The sequence below is a fragment of the Lepus europaeus genome, chromosome 18, assembly GCF_033115175.1.
Source record: "Lepus europaeus isolate LE1 chromosome 18, mLepTim1.pri, whole genome shotgun sequence".
NCBI classification, from domain to species: Eukaryota; Metazoa; Chordata; class Mammalia; order Lagomorpha; family Leporidae; genus Lepus; species Lepus europaeus.
The window spans coordinates 59,306,219-59,324,833 of record NC_084844.1 but is presented as its reverse complement, the minus strand read 5'-3'; the positions used below and the strand labels follow the sequence as shown (position 1 = coordinate 59,324,833).

General features: G+C 40.5%; 1 protein-coding gene across 3 annotated transcripts in view; it reads right to left on the bottom strand.

Moving 5' to 3' along the window:
• Positions 1 to 18,615, bottom strand: part of NCOR1 (nuclear receptor corepressor 1) — a 177,885-nt gene that overhangs the window by 64,477 nt on the left and 94,793 nt on the right. For all 3 annotated transcript variants that reach the window (XM_062216449.1, XM_062216450.1, XM_062216451.1), the window contains 5 exons: positions 15,897 to 16,114; positions 14,387 to 14,449; positions 12,518 to 12,657; positions 7,827 to 7,953; positions 1,021 to 1,576 (listed from right to left, as the gene is read on the bottom strand). In XM_062216449.1, coding sequence (XP_062072433.1) covers positions 1,021 to 1,576; positions 7,827 to 7,953; positions 12,518 to 12,657; positions 14,387 to 14,449; positions 15,897 to 16,114 — 1,104 coding nt within the window. The remainder of the gene's footprint in view (positions 1 to 1,020; positions 1,577 to 7,826; positions 7,954 to 12,517; positions 12,658 to 14,386; positions 14,450 to 15,896; positions 16,115 to 18,615) is intronic.

The window sequence follows — 18,615 nt, the reverse complement described above, 5'->3', positions numbered from 1 at the left end:
AAGCAGTAAAAGATGGCCCAAGTTCTTGGGCCTCTGCAACCACGTGGAAGACTCAGAAAAGTTCCTGGATCCCAACTTTGGATCAGCCCAGCTCCGTCCACTGTGGCTATCTGGAGAGTAAACCAACAGATAGAAGACCTCTCTAACTCTGCCTTTCGAACAAATAAATAAATCTTTACAAAAAAAAAAAAAAAATTCTAAAGTATTTTCAGAACACTTAAAATGTTTCTCCTGCCGGCGCCATGGCTTAACAAGCTAATCCTCGCGGCGCCGGCACACCAGGTTCTAGTCCCAGTTGGGGCGCCGGATTCTATCCCGGTTGCCCCTCTTCCAGGCCAGCTCTCTGCTATGGCCCGGGAAGGCAGTGGAGGATGGCCCAAGTGCTTGGGCCCTGCACCCGCATGGGAGACCAGGAGAAGCACCTGGCTCCTGGCTTCGGATCAGTGAGATGCGCTGGCCACAGTGGCCATTGGAGGGTGAACCAACGGCAAAAGGAAGACCTTTCTCTCTGTCTCTCTCTCTCACTATCCACTCTGCCTGTCCAAAAAAAAAAAAAAGTTTCTCCTGTTAACATTTTCTTTCATCTCCTATGCTGCAGGGGTAGCCTGGTTTGGAGACTGTACCACCTTAGAGGAAAGCACAGCTGAGGCCACACCTCTCACCTCCAACTCCATCACACCACATGCCACTGCTGCCACGCTAAGGCATGACAGTCATCTGCAGTTTTAGTCATAACTTTGTCAGCTGAAATTCCATCTTTGTTTTGTTGCTATCACATAGGATATATAATAAGACAGATATAGCAAAAATTTATAATCTGTTTCTTTAAGAAACAAAGTAATGATCATACAATTGTTCTTGGTTTTGTAAACAGATGAACACCATATTCCAATATTGAAATTATAAAGATGAACTATAACTTGTCACTGCAGGAGTCCCCTCTCTGCAGCCAGCACCATTGTGTGATCCTGCCAGCAGCTGAGAGTAAGAAAAGGGTAATACTTAAGGAGGCAGCCTCACCTTTGCCTCTCTGGCTCTCCATCCACATCTTCATCAGCACTGCATGTGGCACTGGAATCATTGTCTGACTGGGGCTCGGGCCGCTGGGCATCTATCTGCTGGGCCACCCCCAAGTCTTCATCTCTAGGCTCCGTCTTTTCACTGGCTCTCTCCAAGTCTCTTTCTTTGGTATCACCTTCCACTTTAGAAGCATTGTTTTCTGGCACCCTAATTTCAGCATCCACAGAGTCTGCTTTGGTAGTGGCTGGGGTATCAAGAGTAGAAGCTGCTTCAGTGCTGCGTTCCTGATGGTCTGTGTCCATCGGCTCTGCCGTCTCAGTGCTGATGGTGTCGTTCGTCTGGGTCTCCACACTTTCATTCTCAGCGGGTTTTGTGCTTGGAGCTGCTGAGGAAGGAGATGCACCAGGTGCAGCTGTCTCAGTGCAGGACTCGAGCTCAGCCACGGGCTCAGGGTTTCCTCGCGATGGAGCATTTTCAGTGCTGTCTTCCCCGGGCTTGACAGCTTCAACTGGTGAAGGAGAAGGAGCACTTTCTGTATCAGAACTATTTTCAGCACCTTAAAGATAATGATACAGCATAAAAATCTGATAATGAACACGCTTCAGATGGTGACAGAAACCATGCTTGAAAGTGGTTGTTTAGGATGAATTACACTCCTTGGATGACCTCATTGAAGTATTTACAGCCACTGAGAAAGCTAAAGTTTTCTAGAGCGTATGCAAGAAAAAGATTAAATTGTCTCGAGCTTCTGAAATCGAAAGCATAAAGGCTTTTAAGTGTCTAAAAATAATTTATATGAAATCTGAAAAACAAAAGACAGGACAACAAAACTAAACAACACCCATTGCCATAACTGGTAATGTTCTGGCACAATTTTACAGGCCTTTTTCTGTGTGTGTGTGTGTGTGTGTTTTAAACCCAGTAGAGATCACATTCCAGAATGACCCCTGTCCAGTGGGAATATAATCCAAATCACATCGGTAAAGTTAGTAAAACTTTACCTTTTCTGGTATTAAGCCTTTAAATTTGATGTATATTCTCAGTGTATCTCAATCTGGACTAGTCATATTTCAAGCGTTCAAAAGCCACAAGTAGATATTTAGTAGTATGACACTGGACAGGAAGCTTCTTGAGTTACACTTCATAGATGTTTAATTTAATGTAACAGGTCTTTCCCCATGTTGTTTGCATCATTTTATAATTACAGTTTTAATACTTTTGACATCTTTACTAAAATCAAAGGTCTACTGTCAATACTCCCAAATCAGATTATTTCTAGTATTTACTATCCAATTACAAACCAGAATCTAGAGGTCATCTTTGGAAGCTTCCTTCCATAGATCCCCATGCCTGGCTGATTTTCTCTGTGAAAATATCCCTTTAATTCACCAACTCTGTTCAGCTTCATAGCTCCCCTCTAGCCTGTAAGTGACTCCTCTCACTTTCCACCTCAGACCATTCTCCTCATCAAATCCAAAGTGACCTTTTAAAAGCCAAATCTTAACCGTTAACACCTCACTCACTCCCCTTCTCTATTCTTTTCAATAGAGACCCATCACACTTCAGATAAAGTTGCAAAGGTGCCAGGATGGCCTGTAAAGTCTGCCTGGCAGCATCTCCAGTTTATCTTGCAAACAGCTGGCCTTTCAGTTCTTATAATGTCTCAATACATCCTCCACCACAGAGACTTTGTACATGCCGTTCACCCCTACTAAAAGGTTCTGTCATCTACTTTTCCTGTAGAAACAACTCAAACATCACATGCTTAAAAAGCCTTCCATAGCTTCCTAAACCAAGTTAGATCCTGGTCCTTATGCTCTTATAGCACTAGAGTTACAACTTGGCATGTGTTCAGTTATTTGATTATTGGCTATTTCTACCAGGCCATAAATTCCTTAAGACGGAGATCATATATTATTATTCTCTGAAGTCTTGGTGACAAGCACAGTGCCTGGCACACAGCAGACTCAAATATCGACTGAATTACTGAATGAATGTAAGGTCATGAAAAGTCTAAATTAACTTAACCTTTCCTCTGTTGAATTTTTGGATTACTTCCAATTTGTCACTGTTATAAATAGAATACACAGATGTTCACACTTCCAACAAGAATCCATAAAACAGTTTGTAAGAAAAACATCTGATATTAGATAAACCAATTTAGCATAATATGAAAGAACCAAGTCTTTGAGAAAATCGAAGAAAATGGAAAGTAATCAAGTGGGAGAAAATGTGTCTGCAAACAGTGAAAATGACAACTGAGCCAGTGTACCAGAACACGGGAGAACTGCCACAATGACAGGTCACACAGGTCACACACAGCAGCTGGACAAGACAAGGTCCAGATGTTAACATGCCTAGAAAATTAAGACATGTCAAAGGAGGTATTTTAAATCAATATTTATTCAATAAAATCTTCTGTTAGAACTGGCTCTTTACAACAAAAACATGGGCCTTATCTTACTCGACGTATAAAATAATTCCAGATAGAATAAATATTTTAAAAATGTTTAGAAGAAAATTTAGGACTGGATATATGTAATATTGGGGAATATGTGGAAATATGTTACACAAACTCTGAAACCACAATAAAATCAAAACCTACATGACCATCCAAAAAAATGTTTGAAAAACCTCTACAAATTCATTATTTCATTCATTCAAATATGTATAAAGCATCTACTATGCATAGAGAGTCGAGATTCTAGGTAGAAATCATTGAAAGGGGCTGGCACTGTGGCGTAGCAGGTAAAGCCGCCACCTGCGGTGCCAACATCCCATATGAGCGCTGGTTCCAGTCCCAGCTGCTCCACTACCAATCCAGCTCTCTGCTATGGTCTGGGAAAGCAGTAGAAGATGGCCAAGTCCTTCAGCCCCTGCAGCTACATGGGGAACGTAGAAGAAGCTCCTGGATTCAGATCAGCCCAGTGCCTGCTATTATGGCCATCTGGGGAGTTACCCAGCAATGGAAGATCTCTCTCTCCCTCTCTCTCTCTGCCACTGTCTCTCTGTAACTCTTGCCTTTCAAATAAATAAATCTTTAAAAAAAAATACCTATTTAAAAAAAAACAGCTGTAAAAGAAACTATCTGATCTCATGGAACCCACATTCTAGCGTAAAAGACAACAATAAATGTGGCAAGTCAGGTGGTAGGAACTGTAGTGACTACGTAACAAAATTTGAGCAGAGGGTGATGAGGGATTACAGAGGGTAAGGTGACATCTGAACACATGCCTGACAGAGGTGACAGTGAGCATGAACACAACCTAGGGAAGGAACTGGGGGAGCAGGCAGGGGAGGGCGATAGTGCTGCTGGACTCAAGAACAGCAAGGAGGGCAATGTGGCTGGTGCAGAGGGAACAAGCAGAAAAGGTGGTGGCAGGAAGTTCAGAGGCTCAAAGAACTCAGGCAGGACCTCATAAGACCAGGTAAGGCCTTGGCTTTTATTCCAAATGAGATGGGAAAATATTACAGGATTTGGAGTATAGGAAACAAGATCTAATTTACAATGTATAAAGAGCACTCTGGCTGCTGAGTGGAAGGAAAAAAACTAGAATTAAAAAAAAAAAAAAGCGCAAAGACCAACCAAAAAAATACTGCTGCAGCCAGCACTGGGGCCCAGTGGGTTAAAGCACCATCTGCAGTGCCGGCATCCCACACAGGCACCAGTTCGAGTCCTGACTGCTCCATTTCCCATCCAGCTCCCTGCTAATGTGCCTGGGAGAAAGCAGTGGAGGATACACCAAGTGTTTGGGCCCCTGTCACCCATGTGGGAGACCTGGAAGAAGCTCCTGGCTTTGGCCTAGCCCAGTCCTGGCTGTTGTGGCCATATGGGAAGTGAACCAGTAGACAGAAGGTAACTCTCTCTCTTACTCTCTGTAACTCTGACTTACAAATAAATAAAGTAAATCTTTAAAAAAAAAAGGGGGGGGGGGGGAGGTAGGGGAAGGGATCTGATTGCTGACAGACTGCATGTGAGGTATGAGAGAATATTATCAAAGGAACTTTATTTAACACAGGGAAGACTTGAGGAGAGGGAATGGCAAAGCAGAAAGAATTTGGTGGTTCCTAGACATCCAATGGAAACATTAAGTACTGGAGATCAAGTCTCAAAAATAAAACAAGACAGACCAACAAAAACTTGATATGGTACCTCATAAGTAGGCAGGACTTACAGAGAATAACAATTACTGTTAGTGAAAGATGCTAACAAAATAATGAGAAGCAAACAAAAAGCCTTAAATCAACCTTCACTTCTAGCAAGCCTTAAATCCCAGGGCAAACTGACAAGTCACTTATCTTTAAAATCAAGGTATGGCAATGATTATGCAGCAGATAGCATTCTAACATAAGCATTTTTCAATTATCTTCTTCCAACCACAAAACAGTACAGACACTTACAAGGAGAAGTATGTCACCAACCAGCAGTCAAATGTGACTACCTTTTTCTCCTAAAAATACAAACATCCTTCAGGAGTGATTTGAAGCAAGAGAACAAAAACAAATGCAAATTTTGGTAAAGTTTCAGCCTTTCTGCTTGAACTCCTGTGATCGTGAAAGATACTCACAGAGTCAGATGTGTTTTAGGAAAACAGACATAGGAATTAACTGTCCCTTCAGCAGCTGCCTTCATTCTTCCATTGGCAAGAGGCTTGCCACACAATCAACAGCGCACCTGTAGTGTCTCATTTAGATTAATAAGTGTGAAATCATAAACCATGTAAACAGCCTTTACATTCTTTACTTCAATGCTTTCCAAATGAAGTTAAATAAAAAAGAACTGAGAGATCTCAGGAATCTACTGGTAAGTTCATTTCCTATTAATAGGAAACTATTCTCGATGTCACAAGGCAAACACCTGTAGGATGTGAACATGCTACCTGACACTAGGTCAGATGGACACATTACTTTAATACCATACCTAACAATCTGAAAACAAACACACACTAAGACAAAACAACCGGAAGAAAATAAAAAAAAGAGTCATATTTTGGTTGTTTTGAGAATCTGTGAGCCTGCCCAAGGATAGGCTTTGTCACGGCCTGAATTGTTTCCCCACCCCAAAATCTCTATGTTATGGCTCTAAACCCCAGTGTGACTGTATTTGGAGACAGGGCTGGAAGGAGGTAATTAAGGCTAAATGAGGTCACAGGGTGGGCAGCAATCCAGTAGGACTGTTGTTGAAAAGGAAGACAGCAGGAGTGCACACAGAGGAAAGGCCATGTGAGGACAAAGGGAGGAGGCAGCTGGCAATCTGCAAGCCAGGAAGAGAGTCCTCATCAGAAAGCAACTCTGCCAGCTCCTTGATCTTAGACTTCCAGCTTCCAGAAATGTGAGAAAATAAATTTATGCGGTTTAAGCCACTCAGGTTACAGTACTCTGCTATGGCAGTCCAAGGAGATTAATATAGTTGTTCCCCTTTATCTGTGGGCAAGACATTTCCAGACTCCCCCAGCAGAGGTCTGCAACTATAGATAGGCTCAAATCCCATACCATGTTTTTTCTAGACATACACACCTATGATAAGGTTTAATTTATAAATTAAGCAGCATAAGAGATTAACAACAATAATGAATCCTAAGCTGGAACAGTTGTGACGATACACTATAATGAAAGTTTTGGAAATGTGGTGTGTGGTCTCCAAATATTTTCAGACCATGGTTGAGGACGACGACTGAATACAGATTTCATTTTTGTTTATAACCTCAGGAACACTAGCAGCCAGATACAAACCTGTTAAAAGGGGGCAAAATCTGGTGAGCTCTTTGAGAGGACCATAAACACACCATGCTGTCTTTCTTGTTTGCAGCACTCTTCTTCAACTAGCCCAGCTTGCTCCAATATTCTCTTTATGCTTATAACCACCACCTCACTTTTCACAAAAACCTCACAGTAAAAGTTCACTTACTATTTAAAAGCAAAGCACATTTAAGTTTACAAAACAACCGCCCAAAGAGAAAAAATAAAACAGAATCTAGTATTTCTAAAACTAGAAGGTAGTGAACTTCTCAAGCTTACATAAGATATAACAGCTTATAAAGGAAAAAGACAAACAGCTCTAATGACACATAAAATTTAAACTGCAGTAACTCGAAAATAAAACAAAAGGCAAATGAGATGGAGTAAATATTCACATACACAAAACATGAACATGTTTAATATACAAAGAAATATTAAGAGCATTATGAAAATCTCCATATTAGAAGCAGTACAATTTACAAGAGAAATCCATAAAAACTTGAAACTGAAAATTTAAATAAATTAAGTACTTTTGTTTCCTTTAGCAAAAACTCAAGAAAAAAAATTCAGAAAACTGTTAATAATTAAACATTATTTTAAATTAATTAAATAATTTAAAAAATTAATTTTTCCTTAAGTTTTTGGGTTGGTATTTTTACCTACTTGTAGAGTCATTCATTCTTTTTACATGTAAATGTTACATAAATCCTTTGAGAAGGTATGAAATATATCAAACAGTAAAGAAAAAAAGAGGAAAACGTTAACTGATGACATCAACTGACAAATGCAGCAATGATACCGATGCACAGGCATGTTCTTGTCACAAGTACTTAGAATCTGAAGCAGGACTGCCATTTTCAAAACCTTCTGGCTGTAGCACCTGCACTATCTTAAGCGCCACCTAAATACTTGTTGGTTACATGAATACAGACATTATGTTCAAGGTTAAAGTCTACATGACATGAAAACACTCTTCCTTAAACAAGCAATTCCTACACTAACAACTAAGCTAAAGATTATGAATTCAGGACAGCAGAAATCAGATTAAATCTAAGATTTTGAGATACCTTCGCTGTCTTCTGGATTCTCTTCCTCATTGGAGGCTTCGATATCTTCATCCTCCTGAGCAGAAACAGTGGAAGCGACACTTTCACACTGAGACACATCTCGCTCTTCCCGAGGTTTCCGTGAAGCCTAAAAGAAGTTAACAATAGTAAATTAAATGACAGATGATTGGCATAACTAAAAGGAAAAAAAAACAAGTCTTTTCCCTTCCAAAATAATACAGAACCCCGGTAGAAAACATATACAGACAAAAAAAACTGTATGTTTGACAATAGTTCTGGTTAAAGTGCAACAAACACATCTGAGCAATCACTAACTGATCTTTCGTGAATATGAATCATTTCACCAAACTGATTAAAAGAAGCATCGAAACATTTTTGAAACTACAAATCTCCATGCTCTTCTCCTACTCCAGATAATCTTCCTAGTAATATGTACATTAGGTTCTACTATAGATAACATGTACACTGAAGTGTGGAATAAAATATATTTTAAAAGTAACGGCTCATAATTCTAACAACTAATTCTAAGTACACTGATATATTTTCCTTTAGTCTTCAAGATGCATATACTACATGTATGAATGTATAAATCCTTATATATACAGTAAATACAGCCCATGGCCTTTATGTAGTTGTATATCCTACTTTACAAAATCTATGTAGTCATGAACTGAACACAATCCCTATGTTACAAATTCTTCAAAATTATTTGTATTAATGAATCCATAAAAACAGTATATCAATATACAGAGTTAAAATTCTCCTATTTTAAGGCATGTAAGTAACTTTGTATTTTTGGTATTATTATAAATGCTATAATCAACTTCCCTCATTAGTTAAGAATTGTTTTTATATACAAGTTACCATTGGTCTTGCCAGTGAATCTAAAAATTGGTGAAGGATATCTCTTTTTAAAAAAATATGTCCCCACAGCCAGCACTATGGTGTAGCGGGTAAAGCTGCCGTCTACAGTGCCAGCATCTCATAGGGGTTCCAGTACACATCCTGGCTACTCCTCTTCTGATCCAGCTCATTGCTAATGCCCTGGGAAAACAGTAGAAGATAGCCCAAGTGCTTAGGCCCCTGCACCCACGTGGGAGACCCAGAAGAAACTCCTGGCTCCAGATGGGTGCAACTTTAGCTGTTGTGGTCATCAGGGGAGTGAACCAGCAGATGGAAGACTTCTTTCTCTCTCCCTCTGCCTCTCTGTAACTCTGCCTTTCAAATAAATAATAAATCTTAAAAAGAAAAAAAAACGTGTTCCCCTCTATAATCTATGTTTTTATGTAAATTGTTCATTACTCTCCTGGAGTTGCCTACCTGCAAAGGTATATAAGTACATATTTAAATGTAAGAAATTAACTACTTACATTGTACTTACATACTCATGTTGCTAAAAGGTATACTCAAGGTCTCCTAAGTTTGCAGACCCATGGTCTGGAGGTTACAGCCCTGGGGTCTCTGGTCTGTGCCCCTCACAAAACCTCTATTGCATTTTCACTTTAATAGTCATCCTCCCTCAGCAAGATTCATCAAAGAGGAAAAATTATTACTGCCCAATTGCAAAAAAACACCAGTTATCTAGTCCTCATTCTTAGTTTACATATGAGGGTGCTAGTTAAGATCCAATCTAGGAGGCCAGCGTTGTAGCGTAGCAGGTAAAAGCTACAGTGCCAGCACCCATATGGGCGCTGGTTCGAGTCCTTGTTGTTCCACTTCCAATCAAGCTCTCTGCTATGCTATGGTATGGGAAAGCAGTAGAAGATGCCCGAAGTCCTTGGGCCCCTGCATCCACGTGGGAGACCCGGAAGAAGCTCTTGGCTCCAGAACGGTGTAGTTTCAGCTATTGCAGCCATCTGTTGAATGAATCAGCAGATGGAAGATTTTTCTCTCTCTCTCTCTGCCTCTCTGTAACTCTGTTTTTCAAAACATAAATAAATATTTAAAAAAAAATCCAATCTAGGGGCTGGCATTTGATAAAACTACTGCCTATGAGACTGGCACCCCATATGGGCACCAGTTTAACTCCCAGCTGCTCCACATGCAGTTCCCTGCTAATGCTCCTAGGAAAGCAGCAAAAGATGGCCCAGGTCCTTCGGCCTTGTACTCATGTGGGAGACCAGGAGTAAGCTCCTGGCTCTTGGCTTCGGTCTGGTCCAGCCCTGGCAGTTGCAGCCATTCGGGGAGCGAATCAGCAGATGCAGGACTTCTGTCTGTCCTCCTAACTCTGCTTTTTTTTTTTTTTTAAACTTTTATTTAGTAGATATAAATTTCCAAAGTACAGTTTGTGGATTACAATGGCTTTTCCCCCCATAACTTCCCTCCCACCCGCAACCCTCCCATCTCCCACTCCCTCTCCCATTCCATTCACATCAAGATTCATTTTCAATTCTCTTTATACATAGAAGATCAATTTAGTATATACTAAGTAAAGATTTCATCAGTTTGCCCCCACACAGAACACAAAGTGCCAAATACTATTTGAGCACGAGTCATATCATTAATTCACATTGAACTACACATTAAGGACAGAGATCCTACATGGGGAGTAAGTGCACAGTGACTGCTGTTGTTGACTTAACAAATTGCCACTCTTGTTTATTAAGGCATAAGCAATCTTCTCAGGCTCTAGTCATGAGTTGCCAAGGCCATGGGAGCCCCCTGAGCTTGCCATCTTTGATCTTATTTCGACAAGGCCATAGTCAAAGTGGAAGTTCTTTCCTCCCTTCAGAGAAAGGTACCTCCTTCTTTGATGGCCCGTTCTTTCCACTGGGATCTCACTCACAGAAATCTTTCATTTAGGTTTGTGTTGTTTTATTTTTGCCAGAGTATCTTGGCTTTCCATGCCTAAAATACTCGCATGGGCTCTTCAGCCAGATCTGAATGCCTTAAGGGCTGATTCCATAACTCTGCCTTTCAAATAAATAAAATCAATCTAAAGTATTAACTCAAAAGAAACATCATTTCCCAACGTTAGTCATAGTACTAGATGAAATTCTGACGCCTAAAAAATTAATTTCTCTGTTCCTAGTCTGAATGCAAGAGAAAAATCCCAGAGAGACACTCACCACACATTTATTTATATATCTGAGAGACAGCACTCTCTCCCACTGATTCACTCCCCAAATACATGCAATGGCCAGGATAAGCCTGTGCCAAGAACTTAATCCAGGGCTCTCATGTGGGTGGCAGCCATTACTGCTGCCTCCCAGGGTCTACACTGGCAGAAGCTGGAATTGGCAGCTGGAGCCAGGAATCAAACCCAGACATTTCTTTTCTTTCTTTTTTTTTTTTTTTTTTTGGACAGGCAGAGTGGACAGTGAGAGTGAGAGTGAGAGAGAGAGAGAGAGAGAGAGAGAGAGGCAGAGAGAAAGGTCTTCCTTTGCTATTGGTTCACCCTCCAATGGCCGCCGTGGCTGGCGCGCTGCAGCTGGTGCACCATGCTGATCCGAAGGCAGGAGCCAGGTGCTTCTCCTGGTCTCCCATGAGGTGCAGGGCCATCCTCCACTGCACTCCCGGGCCACAGCAGAGAGCTGGCCTGGAAGAGGGGCAACCAGGACAGAATCCGGCACCCCGACCGGGACTAGAACCCGGTGTGCCAGTGCCGCAAGGCAGAGGATTAGCCTAGTGAGCCGCGGCACCGGCCCCCAGACATTTCAATATAAGATACAGGTGTTTTAACAAGTAGGTCAATTCCCTGTATACCTGAAAATACTTTTTTTTTTTTTTTTTTTAAATTTTTGACAGGCAGAGTGGACAGTGAGAGAGAGAGACAGAGAGAAAGGTCTTCCTTTGCCGTTCACCCTCCAATGGCCGCCGCGGCCGGTGCACTGCACTGTTCCGAAGGCAGGAGCCAGGTGCTTATCCTGGTCTCCTATGGGGTGCAAGGCCCAAGCGCTTGGGCCATCCTCCACTGCACTCCCGGGCCATAGCAGAGAGCTGGCCTGGAAGAGGGGCAGCCGGGACAAAATCCGGCGCCCAACCGGGACTAGAACCTGGTGTGCCGGCGCCGCTAGGCGGAGGATTAGCCTGTCGATCATGGCGCTGGCCTGAAAATACATTTTTTAAACTCATCCAACATGACCAACATAGTTCCAACTAAATTCAAACTCCAAAATGCTTATACACACACACACACACACACGTGCAGACTGTTGTCTTCCATTGTGTCTTTTTTTTAATATTTACTTATTTATTTGAAGGGCAGAGAGAGAGGGAAGGAGGGAGAGATGGGCCTTCCATCCACTAGTTCACTCCCTGGATGGCCACAATGTCTGGAGCTGAGCCCATCTGAAGCCAGGAGCTTTTTCCATGTCTCCCACGTGGGTGCAGGGGCTCAAGTCTTGGGTCATCTTCCATTGCTTTCCCAGGCCACAGCAGAGAGCTGGATCAGAAGTGCAGCAGCTGGGACTGGAACTGGCACTTATATGGGATGCCGGCACGGCAGGCAGTGGCTTTACCCACTCTGCCACAGTGCTAGCCCCTATATATTTTTCTAATCCAGTCTACAGTAATTCAGAAGTACTGAATTCCCATTAGCACAAACAGAAACTCTTTTTTCCCTTGGGCAGTAAATAGAGAAGTAGTCAATCTGTACCAAGAAACTAGCATACCTCTTATAGGCAAATACATTAAATAAAAATACAAGACACAAAATTAAGTAAAAGATTTATCACTTCTCATATACTCACTTTCTGTTTATGCTGCTGCAAGAGGTTGTCAAGATTATGCCGCCTTTTATAGTTAAAATAGAAGTTTTTACATTGGGCTTCACTTTTAGTTCCTACCATTTTGGCAATTGCTGCCCAGTTACGACCATGTTCAACCAGACCTGTATTTAAAAAGAGACCAAGCATTAATTAAACAGTCATCAGATAAAGAAAGAAAGCAAAACATTGAATCAACTTAATCATTAACAGTAAAAGAGTGCTTTCATTTACTTACTGATAAACTTGAGTGTAACTGAAATATTTATTGATCACAAAATTCTTTTACAGCTCTATTATCCCCCACCTCTAATTAAAATATACCCATTATATCATTATACTGGAAGGACTAAGCCTTATCCTTGCCATATATCTTCCACAGGGCTAGGACAATGTTGGACCCATAGTGATGGCTCTAATACTTGTAGAGTGAGAAATTAGGTTCTTCTACATCCTTGAGTATATCAATATAAAGTTTAAAAGGTAACCAAATGTAAACGACTAAGACAGATTCATATATAAGTATGCTAAGACCAGTTATAATCAGCATTCATCCTCAGCCAATTCACAGTCAAGCAATGCCCTCAAAATCTTTTTTGAAATACCATGGTAGTAATGCATCACAGAAACCACACAACTGAATACATCTGTAATCAAATAATACATGTATGCACACATACAAACATATATACACTAATATATGCAAAGAATGTGGTATATATAAAAATGCATTTACACAAAGATATATGCATTAATTATCAGTACACCCAAGTAGGAATTCTCAGTTCAAATTCATAGGAAACTATCAGTTTTTCAAGTTTAATACAAGGAGTTTTCCTACTAATAAAAACTGGAAGATCACTTCTAAATCCTGCCTGATAAATAACAACTGAAAAGAGTGGTGACTAAAGAGTTAATTGAGTATTTACCAGAAAAAGGTCGCTCTATGGTATAGCTAATACTTACTTATTTAACCATCACATTTTTTGATGATCAGATGATAATAAATATGAATCTTTTTTTAAAGTAATGCAAATTTGGCATTTGCTAATAATAGCAAATAAACTGCTTTATTTTTGGTGAAGTTGGGGTCATGTATGATTCCAAAATGTGTCATTCATACCCACTAAATAGAAAACAAATCTGAAACATGTCACTAAAATGTCAAGCTATTTACAATAATTTATTTTTAGAACTATAAATACTTAACCTCTGGAAGTTTTTTTTAAATTAACTGTTAACTGACATTCTATTAGACATCACAGTTCAATTTCAAATTATAGTACATTAATAAGCCAACGACAGAGAAACACAGGCCCATGAAGTCCCAGAGTTAAGATTAAGGCCACACAGCTGTGAAAGTGGCAGAGACAGGATTCAAAGCTTCCTCTGCAGGGTTTCAAAGTTTAAGCTCCCTCCTCTGAAACAGAGTGCAATTTCTCAGTCACTAGTTTATCATCAAATGACTTACCAAACTCAAACTGAGAAAGTATCTACCATTCTATTGAATCCCACTTTTAAATAATAGACATAAAGACTTGCAAAATTTGTTCCAAAACCATTTCAATAGCATATAATCACAACTATTTTGGTAAACTGAAAATAGCTACTTGCTCTTTAATAAAATGACATTCAAAATAAAACTGTAGGGAGAAATTTAAATCCCTCAAAAACAGGCATTTTAAAAATGGCACACTGGAGATACCTCATCAAAAACAATTCTTAAATTTGCTTCAAATTGTATTTACTTTTTTGGTAAACATTTCTTTTTCAATTAAAAAAAAAACTCACCTCTATTTCACTTGTTACTAATAATCTCCCTCCCCCAAACAAACCTGAACTATTGCAATGTACCTTTTTTAGCAACTTCCATTTCTTCTTCTGTCCATCGAGAAGTTTCCACAGGCTCTGTGGAAACTGAAAGAAAAACAAAGAACTTGATCAAGCAGAAAAAAATAAAATCCTTCACTCTGATCAATCACATAATCTGAATCTACATGTTTGAACATCTTTAGCTTATTTTTGGAGAAGCCTCACCTCACCTAGTGCCTTCCCACTGAGTGGATCTCTACCCCATCTCTCATCTTATCTAATAATGTCAATGAAAAAAACTACTGTCTTCTTCCTGTCCAGGCCCAATGCCCTCTCCATCCCTGAGTCTCCATCTCATCTCAACTCCTAGAGACCCTTCTCTCTGGACCCCTCACTGTCTCATATTCAGTAGGCATCGATGGAGCATGAACTGAACACTTTCTCTTTTACTTTAGGAAAAGAAACTAAAAATATCAGGCCTGAAGTGAGCACCTTTCTCAATTAATAGCATCACCATCCACCCAGTCACTTCAATTATTAACTGGCTTCTCAGACTAATTTTTTTGAATCCTCCAATGCATTTATCACTCACATCTAATGACAAGCGTCAACTCCTACTTCCTGAATCCATCCCCTCCTTGTCTGGGCCACTGCGTACATAAAGGAGTCTTTTTAACTGTTCCCTCTGCTCTTGCCCTTATCCTATCCAACATGACTTCCACAACTGCCACCACAGCTATCTTTATAACATACAAATCCAATCATAGCATTCCTCTATTTAAGAACCATTCAAGCTTCCCACTTTGTTAGCAAAGCAAGATATAGTTCCAACAAGGCCCACTGTAATCTGCCGCAGCCTATCCTCATCACCCTGTCTAGTCAGTTCCCCCACAACGTTCTTGCCATTGCCAGAACTTGTATTTTCTTCCATCCTTCACATTGTGGTAAAATCAGACAGTGGTACTCAGCATTAACACAATCCTTGTACAAACTAATGAAATGCTATCTCATCACAGAGAAAAGCGTTTGCACCCTTAAACCTCCTATTCCCTTGCCTAAGAATTTATTCTTAGGAAAACAAAAAAATGCTATGTGAGTAGACTTCTTCATTACAGTACTCCCTGTACTGGTTTTAAATGGGTGAGAGGAAAGCCTAATCACTTGGCAGAAGGGAAATTGTTAAGTCATGCCTTATTACATGCCAACATTACAGACTGCTAAAAAATAAAAGTGGGTGCAGATTAGTTAAAACTGAAAAGAACATATTTATGATATACACCAAGATAAAACATCAGAAAACAAAGTGACATGCAAACTAGGATTGCAACAAAGTGGAAAAGAAGAACATCTGCATCAAGGTAGCCAAGACTGTGGCTGATGTTCTTTTCTATTAAAAAAATAAATAAAAAATTTTCGTGAAGTTCAAACACTGCAGTCCACACGGTGGGATTATTTCTAGGTTGTTAATATTAACCATCCTTCCTGTTCTACCTAACACTGAAACTGAACCCTAAAACAAACCAGAGCCCAGCCAGTCACTTCTTCCACTCACTGGGTTCTGGTGGCGGCGGCAGAGGCGGAGGGGGCTCCTCAGTGGCTGCTGCGGCCGCAGCACTGGCAGCTGCAGCTTCGTTGGTCATGGACCTGGTGATCCGGCCCTTCCGGCGGCCCTGACTGTTGGCAGTCTTTCGCCCCCGGGGTGTGGCCTGCTCCCTCTCTTCAGTTTCTTCTGCTGTACCTTCTGTCTTATCCTTTTCCTTGACATTTTCTCTGGAAGCCAAAGCAAGTAAACCTTGTGTGATTTAAATTCCACATACATCACAGAAAGTTGCAGTTTGTACATTCTTTTAAGTAGAAATTGAATAAATCTACCTTATCTCACTTTAAAAAATCATGAAAAATTCTGTCATGCCATAACTGAAGAGTTTTAATTGGCTCAAATTAAGATTTCATAAAAGCCTATTTTACATATTAATTGGCTTAAAATTTAAATGTGTTTCAAATCAACTTACTTAGAAACTAAAACATTCTACCATAAAGTGTCAAATGACCATAGAAAACCCCCTAGATCTGTATTCCAGAGGTCGTAAACCACACCAAATGCTAGGAGTCTTGGTTTGCGGGCTTTGTTCTAAATCGTCTCATCTGTGAGATGAATCAAAGAAAACAGGTGATCTTCGAGACACTTTTCAGCAGGAATAATCCAGAGTATTGTTTTATTAGACCAAACTTCGTATTCTCATCTACCCTGACACTAACTATGCAGAGGGCAGTGTGGCTTCACATACAGAACAGCTTTCGGATCCAGGCTGCCTGGTATTTCCAGCCCGGGAATGACCGTGGACAAGCCGCCTCACCCCCATGTGCCTCAGTTTTCTCATCTGTGAACTGAGGACATTGACAGGAGTCCAACACGCAGCCTAAAGCACGGTAAGAACCATATGTGCTACTATTAATAAGTCAGCTTCTCTCACGCTATCCATTGCTTATCGTATGATATCTCAGGCATTCAGACAAAACTCAGTGAACGGCAGTTACTATTAATAGAGTACTGTAGGTAATACTGGAAGATTCTCTACAGTACTTATCTCCTTTGGTTATTACATATGGTTATTATATATAAAAACGATCTTAATGTACATTCTTGGAAATGAACGGGTAGATACTAAGACTCAATTACTCTTGTTTAATAGAAGATTATTTTTAATTTTATCTACTTTAAGTAAAGACCCGGCATGGTTTTCCAAGATACAGCCTTTTCCCACAGAATGAAAAACTGCTTCAGTAGCTCATATCCCCTTGGTCCTAAACACAGGTTACCAAGTGGCTCTTTCCCTCTGCTTCTATTCTCCAGCATCTTGTTAATAGTGTTTGTCGAAAGTCACCGTGACCTACACACTGCAAGATCAAATGGCCTCTTCTCGATGCTCACCACGTTCATCCTGCTGCACTTGATGACACTGGGGATCATTCCTTTCATATCCTTTTCAACTTAGCATTGGAAATGACTCTGCAGCTATACTGACTCTCCGCTCATTCTCTCATATAGAGATTGACCAATGATCTGCCTGGAGGCCCTAGAGCTCTGGGAGGTGACCCACTGGCAATGACTTCTCATCTACAGCCTTGAGACTCAGACTCTGTCTCCTAAGGACCAGATTCACCTTTCCAAATACCTACTGGAACAGTCACCCTAATTTCCTATCACTAAACACTCAACAAATACATACTCATTCTCACTACTGTGCCTCTTGCTCTACCTCACTCACTCACTGTCTGATGTTGACAGTACACATTAATGACCACTAAGTTACACAGAGTGAGCACCATCTTTAGATCTTGCCCTTTGCCTTTACTTCCAATATGTGATCAAAGGACAAGTTTTGGTTATTTCATCTTAGTGATGTTCCTTCCACTAACTATAGCATCTATATTTCTACTAGCTTTTACTCAGTACTTCAGTACCCCCAATTATAGTCTATTATTATTATAGATTTATTTGAAAGTCGAGTTACAGAGCAAGAAATCTTCCATCTGCTGGTTCACTCCCAAGATGGCTGCAATGGCCAGCACTGGGCCAGGCCAAAGCTAGAAACCAGGAGCTACATCCTGGTCTCTCACACAGGTGGCATGGGCCCATGTGCTTGGGCCATACTCCACAGCTTTTCCCAGGCCATTAGCAGGGAGCTGAATCGAAGTGGAGCAGCCAGGACACAAACCCAGATGGGATGCCAGCATCGCAGGCAGCAGTTTTACCCACTATGCCACAATGCCAGACCCCATTAGCTGCCACTTCTATAACTATTCATATTGTTTACTCTACCACCACCTCCTTTATAAAGTCCTCTCAACAATTCAGACAGAAGTAACTTCAACATCTTCAGAATCTCCCAACATACTTTATTGTTTCTATTCATTTCTTACTTCCAAGCTTCTGTCTTTTATTTAGATACTACTAGTACCTTGCCTAATTTTCCATCCTAGATCATCAACTACCTGGATATGGCACACCTTTTACATACTTCTGAATTCTTTGAAAAACCTAGCTCACAAAGGTTATGAACAAATGCTGGTTAAATAACTTAGAGGGTTTTTTGTTTTAAGTAAAATCAAGATGTGACAGTTCCATATGAGTTACATGGTACAATAAATGTTTGATCTAAAATAAAACTTTCTCTTTATTCCTTTGTAAGTGTCTCCCTGAAGTACATATTACAATGCGTAATAATCTGGCCCTCTTAAAACCATATCCCTAGTGAGTTAGGCTTCTT